Source organism: Phocoena sinus, chromosome 7 (genome assembly GCF_008692025.1).
Source record: "Phocoena sinus isolate mPhoSin1 chromosome 7, mPhoSin1.pri, whole genome shotgun sequence".
Classification (NCBI taxonomy): Eukaryota; Metazoa; Chordata; class Mammalia; order Artiodactyla; family Phocoenidae; genus Phocoena; species Phocoena sinus.
Window position 1 is genome coordinate 90,703,184 of NC_045769.1, and position 23,734 is coordinate 90,726,917.

The 23,734-nt window shown below is 32.4% G+C and overlaps 1 protein-coding gene across 1 annotated transcript in view; it reads left to right on the forward strand.

Moving 5' to 3' along the window:
• Positions 1–18,121, forward strand: part of LRP1B (LDL receptor related protein 1B) — a 1,461,391-nt gene extending 1,443,270 nt beyond the window's left edge. Inside the window, 5 exon segments of the mRNA XM_032636635.1 lie at positions 4,991–5,067; positions 13,030–13,120; positions 14,300–14,444; positions 16,438–16,536; positions 17,981–18,121. Of these exon segments, the coding sequence (XP_032492526.1) occupies positions 4,991–5,067; positions 13,030–13,120; positions 14,300–14,444; positions 16,438–16,536; positions 17,981–18,121 (553 nt within the window).
• Positions 18,122–23,734: the final 5,613 nt, after the last annotated feature.

Genomic DNA, 23,734 nt, shown 5'->3' on the forward strand with positions numbered 1-23,734 from the left:
GAACTTTATACAAAATTTTATATCAAAGGTAGGATAGAAAATTTTTGAAGCATGTTAAAAAAGTATAAATCTTTATGTATATATGAAATAATTTTATTCTCAGAAAATTGGGAAACAATAACAGATGAAAAAATGTTAAGTCAAGTTAACAAACTGGTGAATAAATATCCTTTCCAAATGCAATAAAACTTTTTGCATTTTGCAATACAGCAGTCTGCAAGAAGAGGGGGGCAAAAAAGTGCTGGGAGCTACATAGGGTGTAAAGCTTTAAAGTTAAGAATGCCATGCAAATGTAGTCATGTTCTTCCACCAAAAGAGTGAAATTTTCAGAATTAATCAGAAAAAAAAAATTTGCAACTGACTTTTAATGTTTGAATTTTCATCACTGTATGAAAATACTGTTTTTATAAATCTGATTCACAAAATGTAGTCATATTTTTATTTTTATTGAATGATCTTTTTGGAGCACTGAAACATGCATGGCACTCTGCACAAGTTTTCTAAGGCTCCTTTAATCCCTTGTGCCATATTTTTTTTTCCCTGTGTGTAGAAAGAAAAGGGTATATTAAAAGATATTTCATTCTGAATGTCTCCATCATCATAGTTAATAACGGCAGCCTAGCATATAAGAGGAGAAATTCAATTTCAAATTGCTTTAAGGTTTACCTTTGAATTCCGCTTTGGTCAGAAGGGTTCCATGACCTTTAAATTTGATGAAAAGAGGAAGCAGATATTAATCTCATTATTTTATTTTGAAGTCCTCCCAAAGCAAGTGACTCTAGACGACATTTCCACAAAATGACATGAGTAGTCCACGTAAGTTGATCATTATTACAGTGAAAGACAATACCTAAGATTTTAATAAACTTCCAGTATTTTATATCTGATTTCAATTCCTTTTGTAAAATCTCTCTGCTACTTCAGAGTTCTCATTGTTTTGGACAGTTTAATTATATGTCTTATATTTATGCTTGTATTGTAAAAACTATTTCTTTTTAAAGATTATATATTTATTCCCTTATATATGCTAAACTTATTTTGATATTCCAAAAATATTTACTGTGCTTCATAGTAATATATGCTACACTATTGCCTTTACACAAAGGTACTCCCCCTGTTACAGAAAATTACAATTGAAATATAGAATATTGTAACTATACAATAATTGCACACACTGTTGAAGAACACAATAAGTTAACTATCCAAGCATTTCATATAGTAACATTCAGATGAGAATTAGTTACCCCAAACAAAAATCCACTCAGTTACTTTCAAATACTATGTTAAGAACTTCTACCAATGTCATTTAACCTTTTGAACAGTCTTGCTGGACATGCATACTATTATTCCTATCCTAAATTTTTTTTAAATGATTGAACAATATTTGGTATAAGAACAAAATCTGTGGGAACATAATAATTTATCTCAAATATCTCTTGAAGTGTGATTTGTGAAGTATTTGCATCAGGCTTATTTTGTTAAAATGCAGATTTCTGGCCACAGCTCCAAGCTGCTTAATGAAAATCTCTGGTGTATGGGCCTCCAGAATTTCAACTTTAACACATTTTTCAGTTTGATAATCATTAGTCTAACCTAGAACATAAAGGGAAGAATAAGATTAGGAAAACAATATAACGATAAACAATCTTTCTTTTCAATGTCACTGGCCTTGGAGAGAAGGGGAGAAATCAAAAAGACTGCTTTTGAAGCAAATATCTTCGTACGATAATGTGAAAAGAGAAGGATAAACAATTGTTTGAATAAATAAGAATCTATCTATCTTTCTATCTACCTATCCATGATCCAACAATACTTTCATGAATCCGAAATTCATAAAAGTGTTTAAAAAGTTAAATAATTCAGAGTGGTACAGTGATCAAACACATAAGAAAAAGAAGCTGATTTTCGTTGTCCTAGGGTAAAGCACAGTGGGGGAAATAACTGTAGAATAAATTTAAAAGGAAGGATATACAGATGTTTGTGATGGTAAGAAAAAAAAAATAAGATTTCTTGGGAGGACCATGCAGGACTAACTCAAAGATAATTGTCCAGGGATGAATAGCAGGGAGCAGTAGATTGCAACAGTACAGATTAAAGATGACTAGGGCATGGACTACGGATTTTTCTTGAGGAACAATGACAAAGACACAGATGCCAGAAATTATTATAGTCAGCATGATTATGCAAATAATTCAGTGGGGAATTTGGCTGGAAATTTTGATGATTCACACACATTTCAATTCTTAAATGATCTGCCATTAATGGCTTTGATCACTGTAGTCTACTCAGAGAATGAAGATTTATGAATTTCTATAAAGACAGTAAAAATACTTCGTCTTAAATCAACTATTGGAGGAAGTACTTGTGGAGCAGCAAATGCCTTAAGTTGTAGTTTTGTAAGGTAGGCAACAAGAATAATCACTTTTATTTGATTTAATATCTCAAAAGAGATTATTTTTTTTAAACTGGAGCTAATGTAGACAAGTGGAACATATTTTATATTTGGCCATAAAACATTATTTTATAAGGAGTATAGGGAAAATTGCAAGATGATCATCAGTTGATTAAGATGCAGAACTGTTAAAATTATTTCTCCAGCACAGTCTTTGAGAGTTATTTCCAGTATGTAATAAACAAAATACTCCCTGAAAGCTAAGAAGTTAAGTGTGCTTCCACAATGCAAAAGAGAGGAGCATCATGACCACTAGCAAGTGATATATTTTATCTAATATAAATACTGGGTTCCAAGCTATGGATAAAACAGAAAATTACTCAATACTGTTAATAAATACCACCTGTCCTACTTAAATAATTTCAGAGTTTGGAATAAAAATCACAGTATCCTGATATTCTTTGTTTAAAAATCTCTCTCTGCCCTTCTGGAGTTCTAAAGGCATATTTTTAATAACTTCCTAAAATACTTAAAACACATGATGCTCATATCAGAACATCTTATCAATTAGCATTTATTCCTCCAATTCCTGAGCAATTCCATTTTCTGACTTCCAAGCATCTCAGTGTTATGATGAGCCCCAGAGGTTCTTATCTCTATTAACACAACAAAATATATCTCAGATCATTTCTCTTGCTTAACATGAACCTGATTTATGTTGCTGTTGTTACTGTTGTTATTTCAAAGGAGGTAATGTAAAGAGCAAATTTTGATATTTTAATTTTAAAATAGCTTTGTACACATCAGTTATATAATAAAATTACCAAGCAATCAGTATTATTTTTTTCACTGGAGCATGTAAAATATCCTCAGTGGTCAATTAGAAAGATTTGACAAATGTAAAGCTACAAAGAACAAAAAGACTTTTGCAATGATTAGGATTCATTCTAACGAAGTTTGCAAAATTTGCCTAAACATCTTATTTTAATTTATCTTTGGACTGTGTCAAGAATTAGGAACTGAAGAACTGGACCAATTTTCTAGAACATTCAACTGCAAAACCACAATTAAGGGAGAAAACTGATTTTTTTAAATCAATGATTTTATTGGTCATTCACTTTATTATAATTATTTGAAATATGCTCATTTCATTACCTCACTTCAGTAATACAGACAGCGTCATAGACCTGGCCTTAAAATTTATTTACCTATTTTAATGATTTACTTGTAGTATGGTATATAATAAATGTGATGTATAGAAAATATATATGTAAGCTTTTTATAAAGGATCTAAATAAAAAATCAGGATAATGCATGAGTGATGACTTAATAATAATATAATGATATTAATTTTCATTGAAATCATGATCCATACTCATAGTTTTATAATATCATTATTAATCAAATAACTATATTCTTGAATAGTAACATTGCTGTCAATTATTCTGAAGTTAATGTATGCTTTTATGAAACAAATTTTTCTTTTTGTAATTTGAGTTTGTCAATATGATGACTTTATGAGATTTTGCCCTTGTGTTAGGACACCCGATACTGTCTTCACAAATACCACAAATAATTCACATGGCATCATAGAAGCCTAGTTCCCAAACAGCTTCAGCTACTTGAATTGGCTATGACAGAATTGGAAGAGACCCAGAAATGGCAGTTATTTAGTTTGGCCACCATGCCCAAAGATATCTACTTAGAATAGTTCTGGAAGCGGTTCTTTTACTGTGTACAACTACTTGTGATGTGGTGGTATTTGACAGTCATTTTAAATAAGAACGGAAGCCAATTAAATTGTTTCTCTATGGATTTCCTCTGACAGATGCATGGAGGCATCTTGTGTTAGCCAGCAGACATCGTTCAAACATAGCTAAAACCATTCCAGCATTTATTTTGATATAATCAGCTAATTATATGGTTGTGATTTATGTTTAAATGAAGGATTTTAATCAAATCTATTATTTTAATCCTCTGCGAGACTTCCCATCATAATGTCATGGTTCCTGTATGGGAAAGACAACTTCTCTGAATGAAAACTTGGGCATATTGTCTTGATTTCATGGGAATAGAAGCATGATCTTAAATGGGAAAGCACTATATTTCCCTGTCTCTGATTAAAAGAGTAAAAATTGTGCAGTTTGAACTATGAGACATATGACCATTTGCTGTTTAGTTGTTAGTTCCACTTTGAATTTAGAACCAGAAAAAATAAATCACAGAAACTTAGTAAAGAAGGATTTGCTTGACAGGCAAACTCAATTTTTATAGTGGCATAATTTTCAGTACGTCTCAAATTAATCTCAATTCTTAATTAAAATTTCAGTTTTGTTATAAAATATGCCAATTTTAAGTTTAACAGAATAAAGAAAAATGACTATAAACTTAACTTTTAAAAAGTATTTTAACAAGTGAAGTCCAATTGAAGTTACCCTCAGCATACTGACAATATGCAGGAAATTAGCAGAAATCTCTAAAATTCATGAATCTATGATAGCAGGCTCTTCCTTCATTTCATTTGGTTAAAGTTACTACATTAGCAGACTTGTGGGTTTTGTTACTCACTGATTTTTTTGTTTGTTTTTATCTTTCTAGATGTTCCACCAACTGGTCAGGCACACAGTGTGAGAGGCCGGCCCCAAAGAGCAGCAAATCTGATCATATCAGCACAAGTAAGTTTCTCAGATTAATATCTTGGGTGTTCCACATAGTATAGAAAGCATTGTTTTCTTTTTATACCATTATTGTGGGAATTGAGTCTTGGAAAATCTCCTTTATGGAATTTTGCAAGAGATCTGCAATCCATATGTTTTTTGAAAGAAGAAGCACTGAACTCTCACCTGGTGACAGGATCCAGCGTTATGTGCTCTTTTAGGCTGTGAGAGTTCGTCTCAAACTTTGGCAGTTTTCAGAACACACATCTGTAAACCTAGCTTAAGCTTTTCTTCGGAAATGTGCGTCAGCTGCAAAGGCTGCAAATATCACAATGGATGTGAGAATGCTTGGGGAAGAAAAGTAATTTCATGTTTTAATTAGAGTATTTTTCTTGAAGTGCATTCAGTGTGTTGTGGAAAAACAAACTTGATTAGTCTCAAAGTGATGAAGTATGTTAACAAGCAATTTTTAATAAGGAGCATAGTTGATTCATTGCTTCCTTATCTTTAAAGTACTGGTTTTGAAGTATATTAAAATATAGCAACATTTTATAAGTTTCTTTGTGTGTGTAGCTGTAGTCTTAGGACAGGTCCCTGATATGAAATTTTATCTACATCAATATTTTGTGTCTATGTGTGTGTGTTCCAACAATTTTAAATGATTTTATAAAGATTTTCACAACAAAAGTCTTACATAAAGTTTCCCAATTCACACATACTATCACTAATGAGTGGAAAATTTTTGAGAAATCTGGAATAACTATCAAGTGGGTAAATATACTCTTGAAGAGAAAAAATAATACCTCTGATTTATGAATGCTTACTTAGCAATTTTTCTCTAGTCTTTCACTGCTGGTGAGAGAGCATACATGAAAACAAACAAAAAATATACTATGGAATTCGTGAAAAAAGAAAGACATTATCAAAATCAAAAGTATATGATTTTTGTACCTTAGACATAGGCTCCCAGTGTTTGCTGATCTACTTGTTTGTTGTGCCTGTCCCCAAATAATTTATCATTGCTTGAAATTCTTCAAGTGACATTGTCTAAAGTTCCACCATTTAGAGATTAACTTGGGCTAGTAAGGATGACCATCTTTGAAAAATGGCAAATAGGTAGAGAATAAATAACCTCAGAAATGAGTCTTTGCATTTGGAAAAGTGAGATGCGTGATTCTGGTCGTGGAGCATAAGGTGTTACCTTAGAATTTGTGTGTTGTCTTTAGGAAGGGAAGGGAGAATACTGTAGCAAAACTATGGACACGTAGTTGTAGGAATAGGGCACTAGGATTTGAGGAATTGATTCATAAAATATAGGAGTTGTGGAAAAATATACCTTGCCTAACTTGATATTGCAGAAGAAGAGCAAAAGAAAAAAATACTCTCTTCTCTCTCTTCCAGGATCATACTGACATTAGTACTAACAATTCTGGAGGAATACTAATTTATATGATTTTGTGAACCAGTCATAAGACTCAACCATCATTAAGAGCATTTTTGTAATGAAAAAATGCATTTGAGTTACCAACCAGTAAAACATACTGAAGTAATAAGTTGAGAATTAATGAAGTCATGGTACTTTAGGCTTTCTTTTATGATAACTTCTCAATTATCTAAGATAAATTAAAAACTTAGTCTTTTAGAGAATCAAAACAATTTTAAATATTGATAAAATTTTCTGAAAGAAGGAAACAGAGTAGAATGTCAATTGAATTTTCAATTTATGTATAAGGTCCATTTACAAGGGAAAGTTTCGTGTTTGGAAGATGATTTTGAGGAGGGGTGTGCCAGATGTATTTATTGAAAGGTGATGTTGCCAACCGTTTGCATTAGCAACAAGCTCCCTTATAAGAAAAATGCCTCTAATTACATGCAACAGTTCTAAAATAGGAACTATCACATGGAAGGAGGAGTTGCAAGTAGTTGTAACCCTTTTTCCAAAGATTCTGATGCTCTTTCTTCCATCACTGATTTAAAGTCATTACATTTAATGGAAGTATCAATGCACATTGAAAGGGCTATTAGCTATGCAAATGTCAAATTATCTCAGATTTGAGCAAAGTTGACCACATAATGACTCTGTTAAAAGGTACTTATCAGACATTTGCGCTTAGAGAAACTTGCCTCAGTAACTCTGAAAGGAGAGAAAAGGTAGTTAAACTGATCCTTCCTAAGGTAGGAGGGCTATTTTTATTTTCTCAGGTAAACTCCAGTGGTTTTGAATGGTTGTCAAATGTTCCCCGAACTTGGGCAAAAGTAATCTGTTCAATAAGAAAGATGGATACTTTAGGAATGTGTTTTCAAATCTGCATTTCCACTTACAGTGAAGCATTCCATAATCATTGGACCTTGACACAATCAGGAATAGACTGCCTCTCTCAGCCTAACTGCTATCAACTGGCACGAGATTTACCTTTCTAATTGATGAGCAGCTTTCTTAATCATCTCTGAGTAGTCATACTGATGTTCTCTGCCCCTTGCGGTTTAAAGTATCTAAAGATCAGCCTGCCTGTGGAATTAAGTGGATCTATTATTCTAGAACTTTCTGCTTAGTTTCCACTTGAAAAAGCAGAAACTTTTCTGAAGTTATTTAGAAGAGTTTTAAACTAAGGTTGATTAAATATTTATTTTATACTCCTGTTTTAGATTTACCTAAAGTTTTAAGGGAGTGGATGCTCAATGTTTGGATTATGCTATTCATATCTGCTAAATTTAAGGAGGATAAAAATATACTCAGCATTTGTGGGGCAGTAACGTAATGATGCTGTATTTTACTGTAGTGGCAACAGAAATGTGATATCTGTTAGGGGGTTATTCATATCTTCTATTTTCCTACTTTATCCTCATGTCTTTTATACCATCATGTTTTAAAACAGAAAAAAAATTAATTATGTTATACCAAGGAATTATAAATATAACTATAAATTGCAAATATATAGAGAAAAAGGCAACAAAATAATACCTCTATCCTAATTATCCAAAAGCAAGTATTTATTGAGCCTCTACTAAGTGTCAAGTAATGTCTAGATCCCAGGGATGAATCAGTGAATAAGATAGTCAGGGCTTCCCTGGTGGCGCAGTGGTTGAGAGTCCACCTGCCGATGCAGGGGAAACGGGTTCATGCCCCGATCTGGGAGGATCCCACATGCCACGGAGCGGCTGGGCCTGTGAGCCATGGCCACTGAGCCTGTGCATCCAGAGCCTGTGCTCCGCAACGGGAGAGGCCACAACAGTGAGAGGCCCGCGTACCGCCAAAAAAAAAAAAAAAAAAAAATAGTCAGTGCCTCTTCTCATGAAACTGAGGTACCACAGGGATAAAAAAAATAGTTAAACAAGAAAGCAAGCAAATAAGTAAACACGTAGAAAATAATTATGAGTCTTGATTGGATCTGTGAAGGAAATAAAAAAGATACAGAAATAGAGAATGTTAGGGGAGAACTGAGGTCAGGAGTGATTTCTCTGAGATGGTGATACTTAAGCTCAGACTTGAATGATTAAAAAGGGGAGGAGATGCTAAGTATATTTCAAACAAAAGAAACAGCAGATACAAGAACGCTAGAGTAGGCAAGAGCTAAACATGTTCAAGGGATTGAAAGAAAATCAGTGTACTGACACCAAGGGGACAAGAGTGAGAGTAGTACAAAGTGAGGATGATTATACATGACCAGGATGATAAGCAGCCTCTCAAAGATCACTGGAAGGATAATCTTTGCTAAGTTTGGAACATGATATGTTCTTTATGATTTTTAAAATAACAGTTTATCAAAATGCTTAAGAAACATCATCCAAATCACTGTATATATAGAGAGAGAGACACACATTTATACATATATGTAAACATAAACTTAAGAGCAGAATATATAGCAGCAAGTCAAAAGAGGTCAATTGTAATGATATAATTTATGCTTATATTTTTCTACTATAACTTCGATAAACAAAAAATTCTTTCTTTAACTTTCATGATAGTAAACTCTACTGGTTTCCCTCCCAACCTCTTGAAACAACTCTGTCTTCTTTGTGAGATACTTCTTTTTTATCTCTTCTAGTTATCTCATTTTCCACATACCACTACATATATTCTCCTTGGCAATCCATAATTCCTTGATCTCGGTTTTCAACTCTTCGTTAATTACTCCCAAATTTCTGTCCTCAATCCTGGTTTCTCTTCTGAGGCTGAGACACATATCCCACTGCACAACTGCTATATCCATATTGATGTCATCTCTGTCTATATCTATATATCTATATCTCTATACTACAGGAATCTGAAGCTCCGTGTTTCCCAAAATGATCTCATCCCCTTCTCCCACTCAACCAGCCATTTTTATACACCTTGTTTTGCCTTCCTGTCTATACACATAGCTGGAAAATCTACCTGGTTATCCAAGAAACACTTAAGTGTCACTCTTAACCTTCCTTCTTTTTTAAGTTAAGTTAGACAATATAGTCCATAAATATGACTTCCTAAATTTCCTTCAACATCATCCTGTTTTTTAATAGCATAAATTCCCGGCTCATTTATGTAGCTTACACAGCCCTTCCTAACATCCCCTTTGCTTTCCTCTACAGCCACATCTCCTTCTACCACCCTCTGCTCTACTCTCCATTCAGACTGTTGTTCCTTGATCTTTTCTCCTCCAGGTTTTCATATTTCTCTCCCTAGGTTAATTCAATATCTCCTCCTCCACTCAACCTGCATTCTCTTTCATGGAACTCATCCCTCAGGTCTCAAAGGCACACCAGTCGTCCTCCTCTATCCCAGATCTAGCCGGATACTACTCCTCTATGTTTTCAGAGCAATACATACTTTCACTAGGGTAGAGCTTATCACTGTGCTAAATAAACCCATGTGTTTGTCATCTTCTAATATACGTCAAACAAGATGAGAGGAGGGACATTTCTATCCCCAGTGCAAAGTAGAGTAAATGTTGAGTGTGTGGAGTATAGCAACACTTAAAATATATCTGCTAAATGAGAACTGAATGTATAGTCCCTATGATATCCTAGGCACTGTGCTATCTGCAAAACAAAGATAGATAGCTTATGCCCTCCAGTTACAAATAAACTGACCTCTACAACATATGGTGAAAAGTGCAACATAGAGGCATACACAGAGTCATATGGCAATATGTATTTTGAATTAGTTAATAAACATGTATTAGCACTTTCTGTGTAATAGACACAATTCTATTTACATTACTATGAGGTATATATTAATGATAACACTCATTTTATAAATGTGTAAACTCAAAGAATATAAATTTGCCCAATCGCATGTTGCTAGTAAGCTGAGATTTGACCTTTGAGATTCAAATTTGAGGTAGCCTGGCTCCAGAATCTATTATATCAACTGTGATGCTGTACTGCCTCTCCCATTGAAGGGGTCTCCTCAACATAACAATCTGATAAGCCAGTTCTTCTTTCAAATGGAAAAGCATTTTATAATGAGGCTACAGAACAATGTGGCAAAGAAAGACTGGCTCTATTTTCTGTGAGAAGTTTGTTGAGATTTCCCCTCCACTCAATAACAAGTTCAGAGTGTGTTTTTTTTTAATCTGTTTAGAACAGTCCACCAAAAATATACTATTAAAAATATCACCTACAATAGATCTTGATTGTTATATGTTACAATATGATATTTACTGCTGTATATACTGCTTGGAAAAAATGCTTATTTTGATAAATATACTATATTCTAAAAATATATATATTTGCTAGTTGTTTCTATGAATATAAACTAATTTACAAAAAATAAAGAAAAACTTGCCAAATTGCCACCCTTTATTATTTATTGGCTATACTGAGCATTATCGCAGTCACCTTGATAGCTTATATAAACATATAAGAATGCTAGGCTCTTAAACAGAGGGCTGTAATGTGAGGGATTGGAACTGCCATCTGTCATGGGAAAAAGAAAAACAAAGTTCTTTGTTTTCTAGCATGCATAATTAACAGCATTTTTACCTAATAAGAATAAAAGAAACTATGTAGAACAAATAAAATCTAATATTCTAAATAATTTATAATTGATTTGAGGGGAAAGTAACTTTATATACCTTAAAACTAGTATTGATATATATTTTAAACCTACAAATTTACCACAAATTTTAGCAGAAAAAAATATAAATGATGAAGTGAGGATATTTATAAAGTTGTGATCAATCAGTTGAAGTCAGTTTATGAAGAAATCAAGCTGTTCACTGGTATTTAAAATTTGTGAACAAATGTTAATTACTATCCAAGGTGCCAGATTCTCCACTTACATTAATTATTAATAAATTACACATTCATATAAAGTTCACTTTCCCAAAACCAAGGAGGTAATATAATATCAAACTCACTAAATCATATAGTGCTGGTAACAGCATGAAAAAAATAAAATGAGGTTTACATTTCAGAAACTGACTAAAGAAGGCAAGCCATATTTTCTCTTGCATGGAAGAGAGTTATTTGGTCATTTTAGTCAAGTTATTTTTGAAGTTCCAAATTGAAAGATTATCTTATATGTGACATTTCCTTAATAAAGACTTTTTGGTATTTTGGTAAATGATCTGCAATATGTACTACCTCACACAGATATCTGTGGCTAGAGCTGTTAAAACTGATCTATATTTCTATTTTAAATTCCCTAAGCAGCTGCTTATCATGCTTAATATTACCATTAATTTCTACCACAGTATTTTACATATACATGTATATGCAGAGAAAAATTCATATATTTAATAACTATTAACGTTTCATTCCTGAACCATTCAAGATCCTCACATTAAATTTCAATTAGTTTGGGTGTTGCTGTGTTTCTCAGTTTAGCCAATGATTAAGCTGACTTGACAGAATCAATGAGATACTTATTCCAAATAGACAAAGACTTGTCTTATGGGCACTAGATATTTGTCTGTTGGAAACATGAGATTTAGGTACTTGATAGAGCTTCTTAATACTCTCTGTTATTAGGCAACGCTTGCATTCAGTTTTCTTCCTGCATAAGTGACATATGACCCTAGGTGTATCTCACTGTGGATCGCATCATCAGTTAAAGGGTATCGTCTCCTTCTTCTTTAGAAAAAAAAGATTGCTCTTATTGCCAACCTAGAAATGGAGGGCAGGGCAGAGGTTCTCCTCAGTTTTACTTCTCCCCTGTGCTCAGCTGCATAAAAACTAACCACTTTCTATGACCACTTTTGAAAATCTATTCCATAGATCTGTTATTCCATTTTGAAGATGAGTGATACAACCTAGATCATTCTTATAAAGAGGGAAAGTGGACATTTACAACATAAGCCAAACACTTAAATGTGGTTTGCTGAAAATATTCTGGAACTGGAATTTGAGAAAGAGAATCCACTTTGTCCCCCTATTTTGTTGAGTCAAGCTAAGAGCCCTATGTGGTAGGTCTTCGTGTCTCTATTTTAACAGGTAAAGAGCATGAGCCTCAAATTTTAAATAACTTTTCCAAGGTCTCACTTCAGGTAAGTGGTGAAACTGATATTTAGGCCTATGTCCATCCAAATCCAAAACTGTTACCTCTTTTGTTTTACCAGACTGCCATCTAACTTGCCACATGTACTCATGGCCAGGGAGTATTTATAGCTAAAGGAAAAAAACTAAGGGTGGAAATATGGCCAGGGAAATTGTGGAAATGTGTGTTCAGTCACAGTTTCTTTACTTATGTCATTGCAAATAAATGTGTCTGGTGAGAATCAGAGTCAGACTGACAAAGTCAGTATTTCTAACCTCAAGGTATTTAATGGTAACATATAAATGAAGGATATCTAAAGAAACATTTCCAGCAGATCAAGTATTTAATAAGAAAGTGATTTTCCAGTAATGTAGTTATAAACTAGGAATATAGACATTTGGCCTAAGCTTTATTTTTATTATGTCAGTTGTCAAATGATTTGGTGTAATAAAGTGTTCAGTTATATCAGTCTTGTCTTCATTTTATTTATGCGTTCATCTATTCATTCATTTCTTTTTCAGGAAGCATAGCCATCATTGTGCCTCTCGTCCTCTTGGTGACTTTGATAACCACCTTGGTAATTGGTTTAGTGCTTTGTAAAAGAAAAAGAAGGTAAGATGCAAGGTTCGAGTAAATAAATTACACAAGTAGTTACAGAAACCGATTTTTTTTAAGAAAATTTCTTAAAGTATGATTTACATATTCTAACTGCTGAATTCTATGTTTTTTGAACCATTTTATCCCTCTACTTCATTTTAAGTGATTATAATTTAGACAACCTTTCCCTTTTGTTATATTGATGGAATGGCTGCATTTGCATATTCCAACAAAAATAACAAGGGAGTTATTAAACATTCAATAGAATTTTACATTTGTGGTAGTTTTTCCTTGAAATAGCAAGCGTCTCTAAAGAGCATTTTGTAATATTAATGTGTAAGATTAGTAATGTCAATAAAATGATAATGGCTATGTATTGTATGTCACAAATTGTACATTTTATTCACAGATTACATATTTGTTGATTTCATATATTACTGGAAGTATCATTATTTCAACTTATTTGAATATGCAGTTAAAAGATCTATAAGGAGTGAGTTGTCTGTGGGGTTATTATCTGGAAGCTAGAGTTTGTGAGTCCGTTTTTTTTTTTGTTTTGGTTTTGTTTTGTTTGTTTGTTTGTTTTTTGCGGTACGCGGGCCTCTCTCTGCTGTGGCCTCTCCCGCTGCGGAGCACAGGCTCCGGATGCGCAGGCTCAGCGGCCATGGCTCACGGGCCCAGCCGCTCCGCGGCATGTGGGATCTTCCCGGACCGGGGCACGAACCCGTGTCCCCTGCATCGGCAGGTGGACTCTCAACCACTGCGCCACCAGGGAAACCCCGCGAGTCCGTTTTTGAATTATGTAAAAGAGGATTTTAGCCACGTGACTTGAGGATTGAAAGTTTATCACTATTTTTTTATAGACGTTTTTCAGGAACGAAAGGGAGAAAGTAGAATTTTAAAGGGCAATTGATTAGTGAATATTCAGTTTCAACTAATGTGGTATTAGCTATTTACAAGGAATATGTTCCAAGTGCATTTTTTACTGTTAAATCTAAATAATTTGGGAAAATAATGTATTACATTCAGAGCTTTTGTTCCTCTGTGAATCAATAAATGTCATTTATTTTCAGTGTATTTTATTTAAGAATGTTCCGTCAGTTATATTAAAATGTCATTAAATCTACAAATACGACAGTTTCATGCACCACATTGTGATATTTAGACAACTCACACAATGTTCACTTATTCTAGGACGAAAACTATAAGAAGACAACCTATTATCAATGGAGGAATAAATGTAGAAATCGGCAATCCATCTTACAACATGTATGAGGTGGATCATGATCACAGCGATGGAGGTCTTTTAGATCCTGGCTTTATGGTGGATCCAGCAAAGGTAAAGTTTTAAGATGATGCACTGTGAGCACTAACATTCTTGAGTCATTTCTCCATAAAATGGTTCTGAATTTCATCATTATTTCTTTTATCTGAAGTTAGATTAAAGAACTTTAGGATGCATTGAATTTTATAGGCTCTTCTAAAGAAAAAATAAAATTGTGGACTGCATTCACCTGAAGCACGAAGTTAATGTAACATGTTTTGGAAAATAATATTTATTTATTCACTTAGTTTATAAACATAGCTTATTTAAAATAGTATCTTATTCAAATGTGTTGAGGTGCTGGCACATCTAAATATACAGCCTAGTGTAAAATTACTGATTTATTTTTAATAACAAAAAGAGTACAGTGTTTCATTGCCAAAATAAGTACTTTATTTCCAATAATGTTTTATTGAAGAGTCCACTAAGCTGTGTGCTTGGATTTGTTTGTGATCAAATTGCTTTTAAACAATATTTTTCTACCTACTATAATATCCTTCTTATTGATTTGAGACATACCATTGATATATATAGCCTAAAAATCCACAGTCTTTTTTTAGTTTCTATTAGTTCATATTACTGAATGCTCAGTTTGGAAGCTTTCATAAGAAATAGATAAATGATACAACTATCTAGATAAACTTGCAAAGATTCCCTTCACTGTATAATCGGAATATTTTGCATGATAATTATAGAATATTTTAAGAGCATCAATTGAATTAATGAATTAAGAGCATCAGTTTGCTAGTATGGTATGATTTTTCTTAGCTTATTTGTTCATTAAATGGTTATTTATATTCTGATATATTAAAGGTATTTTGTCCAAAATGCACCATTATATTAAATAATCTCAACGATCACATGGCTTTGCACTCATAGCAACAGCTGTTCCCAAAGAAACTGAATAGGTCCCCATATATTCAATCTAGTTCTGAATCCAGACTTTCTAAGCCTAAAATTGGTGGTCTGAAACTGAAGAAGTATTCATTTCTATGAAAAGAAATCAATCATTATTGCATAGATAAGTTTTTACACTATCAGAAGGTATTGTATACTTTTTTCCTCATTAGAAATAACTTTTTAGTTACTCTAAATTACTCTAAATTATTAATTCAGTTACTAACTCCTACATTTGAAGTTGTTTGTGAAATAAACCCTGGTAACCTAAGTTTCAGTGTTTTGTACTGGAAATTGAAAAACTAAACATACTGTGCATGTTGTTTGATAATTTATAAAGGAGAAAGACATTTTAAATAATAGACTTCTCATTTTCTATGAATTTTTCTTAGGAATAAAATACAGTATCTGTAAATATAATATGAACTGATGAGGATATAACTTATACACTTTTTATGAGCGGGAGGGTTCTCATTTTCCCCATCATTTTATTTCTAGTGATAGAGCTAAGCCTATTTTGGATACTTAAAGGGGCTAGCTTTTTAATATTCCATTTAATTTTTTAAATATTTACTCTAGGAAGATAAAGCTATGCTTCAGTGCCCCTCAAATATATTTTTAATGTATTTAGCAAATAACATTCAGTAAATATCTATTTACTATTTTCTGATTGACCAAAATTACACTAAATGTGACTTAGATGGCTGATTCTAGCTGAGTCCTGATGTTTGAAATGTAAATATGAATTGTTGCCTAAGAAGTAACTGCAGAAAATACATTTATAGGTATAGACGATTTTAAAAAGCAGGTAGCCACACCAAAGCAACCTTCATGATGAAGTATTTTTTCATAGAGTATTCACTTGTTACAATGGTTTGATATATTCATGATGTGAATGTGAATGATGATTCATGAATTCATGATCTGTGAATCACAGATCTAATATTAATAGTTATTTCATAAATTATTGAAACTACCATGAACACAATGTTGATGCCCCAGGGCTGAAGAATATATCTTCTGTTATTTTTATGATTTAACATGAGTTTATATCAATGAAAACAGTTCCATGATATTAGATCAGAAACTAAAATTCTCTGTTTACACACAGCCCAGGTATATAGGGGGAGGGACCAGTGCTTTCAAGCTTCCACACACAGCGCTGCCCAGCTACCTAAACTCTGATTTGAAAGGACCACTAACCGCTGGGGTGAGAGAAAATTCATTATTCCATACCCATTCCATCACAGAACTCCTCACAATCAAAGATGATTACTAGACTTAGATAGGGGCTTATCTTTAATGATTTTTTAATTAACAAAAGATTTCAAAACAGCATTAAAATTGGGGGCTTAAGTGTCCTGCGTATGCAAAATTATATATGAAATGTTATTTTCGACAAGTTATTCAGTAGAAATATCTCTTCTTCTAAATTTGAAAATGTTAAAGCTCCTTAACAGTAAACATGAGCATTTGCTATTGTTAGAACAGAAATCTCTAGCCAGAAATTTAAGCTGAATAGTTTAAATTTATGTTTGGTTTGGTTTATTTTCTATTAAGACGCTTTGTTTAGTATATACAAATTTGATATCCTTTTAAATAAAAATATAATACAAAATGTCACGTATGGAGAAATTAGAAATGGTGTATGAAACCATTCTTGAAAATTTTTAAGTAACTAGCTTCTAGAGAAAGGTGCTTTGTCTAAAGTTACATGGTTCATATTGGAAAGAAGAGGGATTAAAGACAGGTATCAAGATTCCTAGGATTGATCTCACCCTTGTACCTCTCTCCCATCAACTGTTTTTCATTCTCATTTTTTTATCATGTTTGTCTCATTTGCATGGCTCAAAAAATGTAATATTTCTTTGTTATGACTAAGATTTAACGTTCTATTTTGGAAAGACAAAATTTTAAAAATCCAACTAGGTAACAACCTCAGGTTAAGTTGCAACTATTAAAATAATAAACATTGTATATGTTTTTCAAATGAAAGAGATCATTTCTACATGTCTCAATTCTACCTCAAAGTGATGCAAGTATCTATGAAACTTAGAATGAATGTGTCCTTCACAATTCTTTAGAAGAATCCAAAAATATTTCCAATAATAAGTACATAGAGATTGTTTGAAGCAAAAATACTGTCTTTATTTTTTAAAGTTTACACAACTAATGTAGTTTACTTTCATTTTTCTTTTTTTTTTTTATTTCATATTGAAAAATTATAAGCACCAAGCAGTTAGATAACCAAGCAAAAAGATGGCAGCACATCTTTCCTGCCACTGCAATAGCATTAAGGGGAGTAAACATGGACTGGAAATAAGACAGTTTGGTTTAATGTTCTGTACTTTTAAATAAAGTCACAGTGAATATAGCTTTCATGAAGATTTCTTCAGGCTTTCAATATTATGTCAAAGCTCCCCTTAGGTTCACAAGTTAACTGAAAAACGTACAATTATGTTTTTATCTAAAACGATGCTAAAGTCAACGAAAGCCTGTAAACAGAATTTAAAGTACATTTATATAATTACTATTTAGTAAGTTAAATGAAATGCATATAAATGTTGTTAACAGTAAAAGATAGACATCATAGAAAATAACAAATTCATGTGGTCAAAACAGGTAATAAAACTATATTTATTTTTCTCCTTCAGCCAACAAATTACTCCAATCCGATATATGCAAAATTGTATATGGATGGGCAAAACTGTCGAAACTCCTTAGGAAGTGTTGATGAAAGGAAAGAACTGCTTCCAAAGAAAATAGAAATTGGGATAAGAGAGACAGTGGCATAATGCGTGATACCTTTTATATACTGTATAAATGTATAAAATGTAAGGATTACTTTTGTATGTTCCAACAGTATTATACTTGTTTTGGGATCAGCATTACCTCTTCCTTTATCTTTTTTCTGGTCAATTGTTTTCTGAGTTTTCTGGGTTTTATTTTTTGCTGATGACTACTGATTGACCATTTGTATGGTATTTTTATGAAAAAGAACTGCACTACAGTACAATTTACACCAATGCTGCTGATAAGACACCTTTGAATTTGTTAAAATTAAAAACAACATATTCCTTTGTAGTGTGAATATGAGCAATCTATTTTATATGAACTTTTTTGGTTCTACTTAATCAACAAAGATAATCTCTGCACTTTTTCATTATACGGTCTGAAAGCTGTAATACAATATCATTTAATTCTCTGTTTAAATTGATGGAAAAATGATTGAATGGTCAACTCTCTTCTTTGTGCCCATTAAGACTGATTCAGACTGCTGAAAACATGTAGCCCTCACAAGTTCAGCATAACCAGCTTTGAAATTAGTCTTAGGTTGCCAAGTGAGAATTTTGACAAAAAACCTTTAAAAATTTATAAAATTAATAATTTGCATGAATACATATGACTACATTTTCCAAAATTTAGTGGACTCTCTTGTGATATACTAAAAGTATACACCCTATAAACAATAGTTATATTTAGGTAGTAGAACATAGCAAAATTATAATCAAAAGTGGAAAGAACACACTTGTTATGGGAGAAGACATTTTGTTTTCCCTCAGTCCTGAGGTAAATAGCCAGCCTAGAGCACAACAGGGCATTGGACACTCATGTCTTAGGAATTTCTTCCCAGTCACGTGCATTTTGTGGAAGATTAACCCAACCCCTTAACACACAGAACACTAAAGAATACTATATAAGCACACAAATTGATAACACAGTTTCAATTATGTGAATGCATTCTCTTTGCAAGATCAAAAGGAAGAGGCAAGGCAGCCATTATGGTATAGAGTAATCAGTAAATATTTTCAATATACAATATGACTAATCTATTATTTGCCCTATCCAAAATATATTCTTAAGGGACTTTCCAAGTTATGGAAAAACAATTATCTGCCCATAATCAAAGGTGGAGAGTATACATGCTGACCAGTTACTCTGGTACTCTGATTTCTTCTGGTTATACAAAACACATGGACCCCATTTACTTGTCTGTTTTCAAATTTCAATTGAAACACACATACGATTTATTTAAGTTGTATAAAAAAGTATAGCATTTTTATACAAATATCTTTAAAGGCACAAAAGATTTATTCACAAGGTATGGAGGGCTTTTTGTTCCTCTGATAGACATGACTGACTTTTAGCTGTCATAATGTATTAACAGATGAAATATGTTTGTGGTTGCTCTTTATCCCTTTGTACAAGCATTAAAAAAAAAAACACAGCTGTTTTATAAAGAGACTTTTTGTTGTACTATGTGCATGCATACTACCTATTTCTAAACTTTGCCATATTGAGGCCTTTATAAACGATTGATTTATGTAATACTAGTGCAATTTTGCTTGAAACAATGTTATGCATATCATAAACTTTTCCAGGTTCTTGTTTAAGTACATTTTTTAAATTGAACAGTATTTTTCATTTTGGTTATAATAGTCATTTTGCCTATGTTTCTATAATGAAGTGTTAAATACTTTATAAAAAATTGTTGACTGGCTTATTTAAATGAAATTCTACATATTTAAGTGCTTGTGTTGGATAGTTTTTGAAAAGAAAATTATTTTCTTTATGGAGTTTAACATTCTTAGGAAGTTATTTTAGTAAACATGAGACATAATTTTTGTTGTATCCTTAGGACATACTCCTTGGGTTAGGACTGATTTCATTGCATCATTTTTCAAATCACAATAAGAAGGCATTTTCTCTCTTCTTGAAGTAGAAACACATCTCTTACTTTTTCCTTTTCCCTGCCATACATTGCTCATCATGGACGCCATGTTGCAATAGAAAGAAAGATAGGTTATATACACAATAGTATGACAATTGTGTTGAAATAAGCCAAAGTTCTTCCTGCTCTTTCCCATTCTAAAAAAAATGTACTTTAAGGAAAACTCAGAATCCATTAGATGCTGTGTAGACATTATTTTGTAAATGGAATAGTTATTAGTGTACCTACTTGGAGTATTGGAATAGAGATGCAAATGTAGGAGGGGCTGATTGACTGGAGCTATCATTGAGTTGTATTATCTGAAAGAGTCTTTGTATATCAGAGCTTTATGACCATAGCTGACATTATCATTTGAAAGAGAAGAACCCACAGATTGGAATGACCTCAATGCAACTAACATTAGTATAAGTATCTACCAAAACATATATGATATACAACTAACACTCAGGGTCTGGCATCAATGACCTATTTTCTCTCTAGTACACTGAAAACTATAGTCAAGAGAGCTCAGGATGCAGCTCATCCTAAGGACTTACATTCTCATGGTCCTTAGTTCACAGTATGTTTCACCATTCTATGCTGGTTCATTCAAGTCCACATCAGAATCCATAGTATTTCTAGTTGCATATACTTTGCATTCAGTGTTTAGAGAACAAAGATATTTTTGTCAACTCCTCAAACTTTATTTCTATGGCTCTAGCTGTTTCTATTTCAATTTTCTTTTGCAAAAACTCATATAAATATTAGAAAGTCAGGTGTATAATTCTCCACAGTGACCAATTTTTATAAATGCCTTTCCAAAATACTTCCTGAAATATTCCTTCAAGTTTTGATGGGACACATTGTCTAAAAAATGAATGCTTCCTGGTAAACTCTTCTTCTTACCCATATGTCTTTCTATCCAAAGCAGAGATTTTCAGCCTTTTGACATTTGAGCCAGGTAATTCTTTGTTGTCCTCTTTAGAGTAAGACACTTAGCAGGATCTCTGCCTCCTATCCATTAGTCGCTACTAGCACCACCCAAAGTTGCAACAATCAGAATACCTACAGACGTTGCCACATGCCTTCTGGGGAACAATATTGCTCTTGCTAAGAACTGCTGATCTAGGGCTGTGTTCTGTTTCCCGCTATTAAATGACTTTCAGCTGGATCAGCTGAGTCAAAAAAAAGGCTCCTCATCACCAAAATCATGGCAGTCCTAAGTTTTTATTTTAATTCTTTAATGTTGATGATGCATGAGTTACAGAAACTTGGTATTAGTAAAGTGCCTATGTAGTTTAAAAAAGTCATTACTAAGGGAAAATTTTCATTTAGAAATGTACCATTTTGCATAAATTGGGCTATTTTCATTTATGAAAATGTTTTATTTGTAGCCTTTTTGATATCATTAATGATTATGTGTTATTTTGTTTAGTGGTTGATTATATGCTTATTTTGTTGTATCTCGAGGTTGAGATTTAAGCTTGCAGTTTTCATCTAGGAATGTTTCTTTCCATTTTTATGATGACTCAAAGAAGTTCAACACTCAATGTATTTTATGGCTATTATAAATGAACTATAATATGTAAAATGCCCACAATTTCCAAATCCCTAACAGGGAAAATTGATACATGTGATGAAGGAAATATAAAAAAAAATTGTTAACTTTTCTTTATCCTCTCCCATCTCCATATCTTCCAACAGATACAAAATCTTATTCCTGTCTATGAATACTACTACTATTTACAAATTCAACTTTTTCATGTAGTTTTACTTAAAAGATTAAAATATACGATAATTAAAATTCTGCAGAGTTGAGCAAAATATAGCTAACCACTTTCTTCACCTTATGCCCCATTCCAGTTATTGTCAGTTTGTTTAACAATGGCTCTCTCAATATTAAAAGATTTATTTAAATTTAATGTAGAGTAAAGTCATTGTTCAAATAGGTTCCCTTGAATTGTAACTTGTAAGAAAAAGAGGGGCTCAAGCACTTCTTTTGAAGATGACTACTGGGTAACATAGCACAAAAATTATTTTTCCATGTGTTTTGAATATGAGAAAAACAACAATAGAAGGAGCAAAAAAATGGTTTATTTTTCAGCTCTACTACCAAATCTATTGCTAACTCAGTATATCCAGAAAATTAACTTGTCCAGCAAAGATAAAGTTAATTAAAAATATTCAGAACCAGTTTTATTCAGAAAAACATTTAGTTTTTGATGTTATCTAATATCAAAAGGCCCAGGGACATATACTTCATGGCATGAGGTGCATGTATCTAGTCTAAAAAAAGAAAAATAAATGAAATGACTTCTCTGGTTTAACTTTTCTCTTATAGATATTACACTTAAGTGGCTGCAGTTTATTCTGAAAAACAGTTTCTAGTGAATCCCATCATTTTTTGTACCCAAAGTGATCAAAAATCAAAGAAAAATTGTTACTAAAGATGGCCTATTTGATAAATTCTGTGCTTAGAAGGTGTTCATTCTCTTTGATGGATAGTCTGCCCCTTTAGCACAGCGTTTGTAAGAGATCAGTGAACCTAGGTAATGCAGTTCTGATACTTTAGTCATTTATTCACTCCAAGATAATTTTTCAGCTGTAGTTTCTTTTGCAGTTTTAATAGATAAATTATGTGTCTCCTGATAGAAGGTGATTTCCAGCTTTTTTATGCTGTAGTGGTTTGGAGAACCAGTAATATAACTGTCCTAGCCTTTCAAAATATAATGTCAATAGTGAAAGCCATATGCAGCTTATTCAAGTCAGTAATATACAAATTTATAAGTGAGAACTATTTTTCTACACACAGAATAAACTGTGAAATATAGTTTAGAATAAAATTTAGAAGTTTGAAATAAGGCTGTTGATGGAGATACTTAAAAAAACAATACACAGAGTCTAACTTTAGTATGGCTTGATTGATTTGATACAATATTTCTCAATGAATAATGTCAAAAGTAAGGTAGAAAATAACCAGACAATGAAATTTCAAATGGAGCAACCTCCATTCTTGCAGTCTACAAGTGTCAATAGTATGTTTGTGGAAATCTATATAAACACGTAGCAATAATGACAACATACAAACACACATGTACATACACTCACATATTCTCACACACTGAATCTGAGGTCCCATTAATTGTGAAGATGGCATTTTTTTCCTATTTTACCTAAATTTTAATCACGTTTAGCTTCTCTGGCTTATAATTTCAGAAATCACTACACTTATCCATATTAGTAACAAGTTACTAGATTCTTATTCTTTAATATAAAATCATATCTCTCCCTATTTGCTTCTTATTTTCTTCTATCCAAAGTGATCTTACAGGAAGCCAATATTCTTCTTTCACTATTTTGTCATAAGCTGGATTGCTTATTTTTATTGTAAAAAATAGTCATTTTAGGAAACAAAATGAAGAAAAATTAATAGGAAGTTTAAAAACTAGAGGGAACCAATTATGGTTTCAGAGATTTTATTCATTTGTTTTAGAATCATGCTTAAATTTAATTTTTCTATCCTGCTTTAAAAATATAACATTATAATGTTAAAATATTTGGTTTTATGTCTTTCTTGTGCTTTTATTTAGTTACTTCTTTTTATTCAATTTCTTGCTTATTTTATGGAAACTCTATATTGCTTGTTTTTATTTTTCTGTTTTGAAAATTATATTTTATAATTTGTTCTACTGGTAAA